The 8927-nt window shown below is 37.9% G+C and overlaps 1 protein-coding gene across 1 annotated transcript; it reads left to right on the forward strand.

The window, feature by feature from the left end:
* Window positions 1-3826: 3826 nt before the first annotated feature.
* LOC311610992 (olfactory receptor 4F3/4F16/4F29-like) lies at window positions 3827-4804 on the forward strand (the record flags this gene model as incomplete). Its single annotated transcript, XM_084862658.1, has 1 exon — window positions 3827-4804. Exon 1 carries the CDS (start codon window positions 3833-3835, stop codon window positions 4802-4804), a length of 972 nt encoding a protein of 323 aa, XP_084718784.1. The 5' UTR covers window positions 3827-3832.
* Between the last annotated feature and the right edge of the window lie 4123 nt (window positions 4805-8927).

The following is an 8927-nucleotide window of genomic DNA, read 5'->3' on the forward strand; positions in this document are numbered from 1 at the left end:
GTCTAATACCTATCTGACACCATATATACTTATTACAATATTATTGGCTATACTTTACATCTTTGTGGCTATTTTTATAACTGGAAATTTGTACATCATAATTGGATTTTTATTTTAGATTCTAGTTCTTTGTGATCTTGTAGAGAAAATTTTATTTGTCATCAAGATCAGTCTTCATTGTACCAGAAGGTACTTGGGAAGAGATTAATTTAAGTTTGGAGTCTTAAAGAAACTGAACTCTCAAGTCAGTTTTTCTTTAATCATTTTATCACAAAACAATAAATAAGAATATTGTTTTTGAGAGTTACAATTTACTTCTGTTAATGAAAAAACCACTGAAACTTGTAGAGAATTTTAGTGAGTTTATTTGAGCCAAACTGTAGACATATGCCGGGAAGCAAAACCTCAACAAATTGAGATAATGCTCCAAAGAATGGTGGGTTACATTTTTATTTATACATTGCAATCAAAGGAGGGACATAGGTGGGTTACATAAAATTCATTGGTGATGGATTAAGGTGGGATAAAGCAAAGTGGTGGGAAACCCCTGGGATTGGATAAAAAGTAAAATGATGGAAACACAGTTAGGTGGGTGCAGGAACAATTAACATAATAATGAAGGGATTGGTGGTCTCTGTCCTGGTGCCCATCACATTTGATTGTGCCCCAAGGGCTCCAGAAAAAGGGAAGTTACAAGTTATGCAGACATCTCACAGATATGTTATCTTAGAAGCAAAAAGGTAAATGGGCTCAGTAAAGAAGATCTAAGTTGATCTTTGTCAGGGAAAATATCAGCCTAGGACATGACTACCCACTATAACCTGTTTGTAGTTTAAATATTTAATTTTCAAACCATCTTTTGTGGTTATTTTAGTTCTCTGAGTTTGCAAGACTGCCACGCAGGCCTCCCCTGAGCTTGTCAGGTTAGCATGTGGCTCCTTTTGTTCACACTTCAAACCTCAATGCCATGCTTAAGAAAGATCCTAACTGTGTATTATGTGGCATTTGCATCCCTGGAGAAATTAGAGAGTAAAAATGTACCAGACTAGACTGGATATATTACATGAATCTTGGAATCAGATAGTTGATATAGATTATTTCTGAAGGTCCATCTCAAATAAATTTATATCCATAAAGAACATTATACATGATATTAGACCGATATTAGATATAGGTCTGCTGGAAGAAGCAGATGCTATTTTCAATACAAAATAATAATAGCATGTAAAGGGATTCATGAGCAGTATAAACAAGATCCTTTGGAAGTGAACTGAATTTAAGTAGAGGATGATTATTCTTGAAATCCAAATTTCAAACTGGAAGATGGAAATCATGAAGGTAAAGAAAATAGGGAGGGTAAATTTTAGGAGGCATAGTAATATGATAAATAGAAGTTTCAGAAAGAAAATGAACTAACTTAATTAAAATGGAAAGAGGAGGTGAAATGAAGGGGGGAGAAAAATATTTTGAAGATATAATCTTACCTGGTGTAAGGGAAAGCAGGAAAGAAATAAAACTTATTGGTAGGAAAAATAGTTGGCATCTTATTTTAAAATAGGAATAGAGACATTTGTCACTGGAAAAGGGACAATTAACAACAACAAAAAGTATAACAGGACTTCTGTGTTAATAATTGGGCTGATTAAATGAACACCATCTTAACCAAACCAACCAAAATTAAACATGAAAAAGTTATTTTTTTTTGTAGGCCCAGAAAACCCAACACATTTTCATGAAAAACTATTTTACACAATAGCCGAATGGAGTAACAGACAAAAAAACAACCCCACTCCCTTTTTAGCAAGAATAACCTGGAAATGGAGATGAGGAAAGGAATTCCATTCATAATGTCAAAGAAACTATAAAATACATAAGAATAATTTAAACAAAGAGACACATATATGAACAGAGTACAAAATCTTACCGAAGGACATGAAATGAGGTTTGAATAAATGGATGAATGTTCTATTCTTGAATGGGAAGACATCCTCATAATAATGCTACTTCATTCAAAGCTAATATATACATTTAATGCAATTCAAATCAGAACCCAATAAAATTTTTTTGGAGGACTGGATAAACTGATCTTAAAATGCATATGTAATAATGTATGCTCAAGACCAGCCAAAAAGTAGAAAACAAGGTATAAGAACAGTGAAAAGGGGAATTGCTTTATTAGATATAGTGATAAAGCCACTATTGTGAAATACCCAAATATTTATACAGAAATAGATAAAGATATCATTGGAAGTAGAATAAAGAATCCAGAATTTAGCATATGAAAAAATGTTAGTTAAATTCAGTGGGGAAAGAATAGGCTATTTAACACACAGTACCATACAATTCTATTCACCCCAAAGAAGTGAAGAGTGGACTTATATTCTAAAACATTCAAGAAATAATATTTTAAAAAAGAAAAAAAAAGAAATAATAGGGCACAGTTCTAAATAAAAAGCAAAAAATAATAAAATGTTGAAAGAAAATCTAAGTTATACATGTTTGGTCCAGGAGCAAGGGTAATCTTAACTAAGATTAAACTCAGTAGCTATAAAATAAGCAATAGCTGTATTTAATCACATAACAATGAAAAACTTGAGTATAGCAAAAGAAACCATAAACAAAATTAATAGATAATTAATTTAGAGAAAATATATAACAAATGACAAAAGCTTAAAATCTATAATATAAAAAGAACTCCTACAACTTGATAAGAAAAGATATGAATAGGAAATTCACAGAGCAAACGCAAACTGCAAAAACAAAAAGCCCAACTTGTTCAAATATATTGGGAAATGAAAATTAGAGCAACAATAAACTTTCACTTTACACTCAATATACTGGCAACAATTTTAAAAAATGTTAACATTTATTCTTGTGGAAATATGTGTGGTTACAGACTTTTTTGAAGTCAATCAGGCAGAACTATTAAAAATATGTGTACTTTTGCCTGGCTGGTGTGGCTCAGTGGTTGAGCATCGACCCAGGAACCAAGAAGTAACCAGTTCAATTCCCAGTCAGGGCACAAGCCCGGGTTGCAGGTTTGATCCCCAGTAGGGGGTATGCAGGAGGCAACCAATTGATGATGTTCCTCTCTGATAGATGCTTCTATCTCTATATCCCTCTCCCTTTCTCTCTCTCTAAAAGATCAACAAAAACATATACAAATATGTATGTACTTTAATCCAGCGATACTACTCCTGGGAATCCATGACACAGAAACGAAAGCATTAATTGTTTGCAGCATTGTCTGTAGGGGCCAAAAAATACCAAAAACAAAACAAAACAAACAAACAAAAAAAACATCCATAAACCAAAACAACAACAACAAAAAAAAGCCAAGCAAATCACCACCAAAAAACCAACGAAACAAAAACAAAACTAGGAACAAGGTGAACGTTTACACTGCGAATATCAGGCAATCATTAAAGAATAAAATAGAGCACCTCTCAGATAGTTTCCATTCTGTGGCATATCTGAGTATAGAAATAAGTATAAGTCTCTGTATTTCCTGATGTACCTCTCCTTAAATTCTTAGGTGCCTTTGTCTACATTTTCCTGTCCTTCTTTATCCACTAATGCCCAAACTAAATTTGAGGCACATGATTAAATGATACCAAAGATCTAGACATGGAAAAATCTCCGGTGCTGGCTCTCTGTGATTGTTGAACTACATACACTTGAAGTAGCTGTGTACAATGACAAGGTGATCTTTAGTTTTTTGACATTTGTGTAACTCCGTAGCCAGGACTTCCTTTCCAACTTAAAAAAAATCCTGTTACCTCTCTCTTATGCTTTCCAGGTACCTTCAGGATCAGCCTAGCACACAAAGTTGATGGATGGAGGAAATTACTCAATGGTCTCTGAATTTTTGTTGCTGGGACTCACCAGTTCCTGGGAGATTCAGATTCTTCTTTTTCTGTTTTTCACAATATTTTATATAGCAAGTATGCTAGGAAACCTTCTCATTGTGCTGACAATTATCTCAGACCATCACTTACATTCCCCCATGTACTTTTTGCTGGCAAATCTCTCCCTTATTGACACAGGTGTTTCTAGCATTGCAACCCCCAAGATGGTTTATGACATTTTCAGAAAACGTAAAGTCATCTCTTTGAAAGGATGCATTACTCAGATGTTCTTTATTCACACTGTTGGGGGTGCAGAGATGGTGCTGCTTATAGTCATGGCCTATGACCGATACATTGCTATCTGTAAACCCCTCCACTACCTGACCATCATGAGCCTAAGAATGTGTATTTCTCTTTTGGCTGTTGCTTGGACCATTGGACTCATCCACTCTGTGGCCCAACTGGCTTTTGTTGTAAACTTACCCTTTTGTGGTCCCAACGAAATGGATAGCTTTTACTGTGATTTTCCTCGGTTCATCAAACTTGCGTGTATAGACACTTACAGACTGGAGTTTCTGGTCACTGCCAACAGTGGTTTCATTTCCATGGGCACCTTCTTTATCTTGGTTATCTCTTACATCTTCATCCTGGTCACGGTTCGCAAACACACCTCAGGTGGCTCCTCCAAAGTGCTCTCCACTCTCTCAGCTCACATCACTGTGGTGGTCTTTTTCTTTGGCCCTTGTATTATTGTCTATGTGTGGCCATTCCCTACCTTACCCATAGATAAGTTTTTAGCCATTTTTGATGCCCTTATCACTCCTTTTATGAATCCTATTATCTATACATTTAGAAATAAGGAGATGAAGGTAGCAATGAGGAGACTGTTTGGTAAGGTTTTAAGTTTTAGGAAGTGTTCCTTCATGCATAATCCAAGAAATTCAGATTCATCTTGACTGCAGTACTTGGAAATGAATTTCTTTAATTAAACGTTTCATAGATCTTTTTAATTCAGCAGCTGATTTCAAATTCCATTGTGAAATATCTCCTCAAGGACTCTGTTCTGGTCTGGTCAGTTTTTCGAAGGATACTGAAAATGTTGAGGAGAAGTGACTTCAGTTTTGGAACTTAGTGTCCTTTATTATTGAAGACTTTAGTGAAAGCTGTAATCTCACATTTTGGGCATATTTTCCAGGAACGTAAATTGTCTTATCTTTGGTGGTGATTCTCAGAGACGTATCTCTCCTAATCTACACATGTATCAAAATTCATGCTCTTTGAGTTACTCAGTGTCTATATACCAGGAGGAATAAACAACATGAAGATAATTACCCAGGTAGCTTTGAAACTTTGAGGCTTCAAACTTCTGGATATGCCCATCCATGCTCAGACTTAGTACTAAGGTTTTTAGAATTAAAATTGAAAGGTGAAATTTGGAGTAAATCAAAGAGTGACAACTCAGGAAACTTTACTATTATTAATCAAATATTTTGAGATCAGAAGGTGTATATGGTAATTATGTTTTACTCCAACTGTTTCCTAAAGAAGTCATTATTTTTATATGGCAAAGAAAATATGCGACTCTTAAATAATTGAATATTTTTAAGCTAAAAAGAGGTGGTACTGTTTTATGAATAAAAATGTAAAATATTTCTATATTATGTGGACCAGGTTTATAATTAAATAAAAAGCAAAAAAAGTGTAGATATTACAAAAGAAAATTTATTACAAAACTATCTATAGCCCATCCAGGGTAGTGTCAACCCATGAACCAAGAGGTCACTGGTTCGATTCCCAGTCATGGCACATGCCTGGGTTGAGGGCTCAATCCCCAGAAGTGGGTGTGCGGGAAGCAGCCAATCAATGATTCTTTCTCATCATTGATGTTTCTCTCTCTCTCTTCCTCTTGGAAATCAATAAAAATATATTAAAACAAAACAAAAAAACTGTCTATAAATGAAGAGATATAAAGCTATAGTGAAGAAATATATTAAACTTTTGATGGGCTAAGATATACAATCATTTTAAAAATGTACTGTTTAAAAAGTATGAATAACTTCAGAATTTTAAAGAGTATTTCACTGTTCTTTCTGGGTTACCAAACAAATAGGGACAAGTGTTAAGTGAAGGTATTATTATTCATGTGTATGTATGAAACTGGTTAACCATCCATAAAAGTCCAAGTGATCATCTGCAACAATAAATTGTTAGTAAAGGATGGGAAGAACAATACTGTAGGCTGAAATTAATATTTCTGACAAGTCTTTAACCTTTGTCCTGTACAGATTTGCCAGTGAACGTCAAGTAAAAGATCAAATTGTCTAAAGCTTGAGGAAAGATGTGTTGTCATTCCTTTTTTGCAGTTTTTTCTTCATGTATTAAAATTTTTAATCCCATTTTAAAAATTGAGATATAATTGGCATATATTATTATATCAGTTTCAGGTGTACGACATAATGATTCAATATTTGTATATTTTGCAAAATGGTCACAATAATCTAGATGATCTCCAATACCACAATACTTACACTTATTAAAATGTTTTTATTTTTAAATTACAGTTTATATTCAACTAGGGCCTGGTGCACAAAATTTGTGCATTGGGGGGGGTGTGTGTCTCTCAGTCCAGCCTGCACCTTCTCCAATCAGAGACATCCCTCTCACAATCTAGGATTGATGGCTCCCAACTGTTCACCTGCTTGCCTTCCTGATTGCCCCTAACCACTTCTGCCTGCCAGTCTGATCACCCTCCTACCACTCCCCTGCCGGCCAGATTGATGCCTAACTATTCCCCTGCAGGCCTGATTGCCCCTAACTGCCCTTCCCGATAGGCCTGGTCCCCCCCAACTTCTCTCTTCTGCCTGCCTGGTAACCCCTAGCTGCCCTCCCTTACAGGCCTGGTCCCTCAGAACTACCCTCTCCTGCTGGTCATCATGTGTCCATATGGGGGCAGGATCTTTGATTATTTGGGGGAAGACATCTTGTGTGTTGGAGTGATGGTCAATCTGCATATTACTCTTTTATTAGATAGGATAGAGGCCTGATGCATGGATAGGGGCCAACTTGTTTGCCCTGAAAGGAGTCTCAGATCAGGGTGAAGGTTCCCATGGGGTGTGGGATGACCTGGGCGAGAGCCCTGTGGTGGTTTGCAGGCTGGCCATGCCCCCAGCAACCCAAGCAGAGGCCTGGTATCTGGGATTTATTTATCTTCTACGATTGAAACTTTGCAGCCTGGAGCAGAGCTAAGCCTTCTACTCGCTCTGTTGGGGTTTATTTATCTTCTATTATTGAAACTTTGTAGCCTTTAGTGGAGGCCTGGGCTGGTCAGGGTGTGCAGAAAGCTTGGCCTCCTCCATGGTTGGGAAAACACACACTTCCCTCCTGCTCTCTCTGTGGCCAACACCTTGGTTGGGTTAATTTGCATATTCAATCCTGATTGGCTGGTGGATGTGGCTTGTAGGTATAGCGGAGTGATGGTTAATTTGCATATTACTCTTTTATTAGATAGGATAGTATATTCAACTACAGTTTATTTTTATTTTATTTTATTTTTTAAAAATATTTTTATTGATTTCAGAAAGGAAGGAAGAGGGGGAGAGAGATATAGTAATAGTCATGATGAGAGAGAATCATGGATCAACTGCCTCCTGCAAGTCCCCCACTGGGGACCAAGCCCACAACCTGGGCATGTGCCCTTGACTGGAATCGAACCTGGGTCCTTTTAGTTCACAGGCTGATGTTCTATCCACTGAGCCAAACCAGCTAGGGTTCAACTATTGTTTATATTCAACATTATTCTGTATTAGTTTCAGATGTACAGTATAGTGGTTAGAGATCTGTTAGTGGTCTGTGATCTGTTACTTTGTCTCTGCATTTTCACTGCTTCCCTGAGTTTAGGGTATCTCTGTGTGCTAGATTTCCTAAATGGCCAAGTGGGTCAGCCTCCCCAGTCAGCTGAGGTGGACACTCTTGGTGCAACCCTTTGTGGTCTGTATGTACAGCCTTATTGTAGTTAAGTCTTGATTGTTGTTGGTATCACTGGGAGGAATTGACTTCCGGGCCAACTGGCTGTGTGTATCAGTTGTGTCTATGCTGGGAGACCTGTGCTGGACATAGGCTTATAGAACCAGACTTGCAAAATTGCAAAAGCCTCTGTGCTCAGTTTGGATGGGGCAGAGTCTCAGAGCTGAGCAGACAGTCTTGGCTTCCTGTCAGCCCTGCCCTTGCACGTGCTCCTCCAGACCTCTGCCTTCTGTGCTCCCCTGGGTTTCTGCCTGACAGTCCAGATTCCCCCAGACTTGCCCAGAACTGGGGTTCAGTGCAGTCAGTAGCTTCTGACTCCTTTCTGCTAGGGAGAGCTAGCAGCAACCTTAGCAGTTAATCTTCTCTGCACACACTCATGTGTGCATGTCCAGACCTCTGCACACCATGGCTTCCTTGAGTCTCTGAGTCTCTGTGTGCCTTTCTCTCTACCTGATAATCCATACTCTTCCCATATAAGCCTGGGTCCACAGTGTTTCACCCCGAACTGGGGTTCAGTGCAGTCGGAACTGGGGTTCAGTGAAGTAGGGGGCTTCCTTCCCTCTCCCACCAGAGAACACCAGCCAGGCACTCAGCTGCCCTTCCTGTCCAAGTGCACGTCTTTGTACCTCAGTCCTTTGCAGTTCTGATTCTCCATGTGCTTTCCTCTTTCCTTCTAGTTGTAGAATTTCCACTCAGCCAGCTTTCCTGTGGTTTTGGATGATGTCCATTCCGTCTTTTAGTTGTAGTTTTGAAATTGTTGTGGAAGGCAGAAGTTTAGGTGTTTATGTTGCCATCTTGGTTCCCCCCATTTAATAAAGATTTCAATTAAGTAAAAAAGTGTTGCTTTATAAATAGAGTGGGAGAGAGAAAAATTAAAAGAGAGAGAGAGAGAGAGATATCTATGTGAGACACACATTGATTGGTTGCCTCCCTAACTTGCCCCAACTGGTATGTGCCCTTGACCAGGAAATGAACCAGAGACCCTCAGGTGTTTGGGCTCATGCTCTAACCACTGAATAACACCAGCCAGGGTTTTCTTCCTTTAAACATTTTTTT

This window comes from Pipistrellus hanaki (assembly GCF_964339955.1).
Source record: "Pipistrellus hanaki genome assembly, chromosome: 1".
Classification (NCBI taxonomy): Eukaryota; Metazoa; Chordata; class Mammalia; order Chiroptera; family Vespertilionidae; genus Pipistrellus; species Pipistrellus hanaki.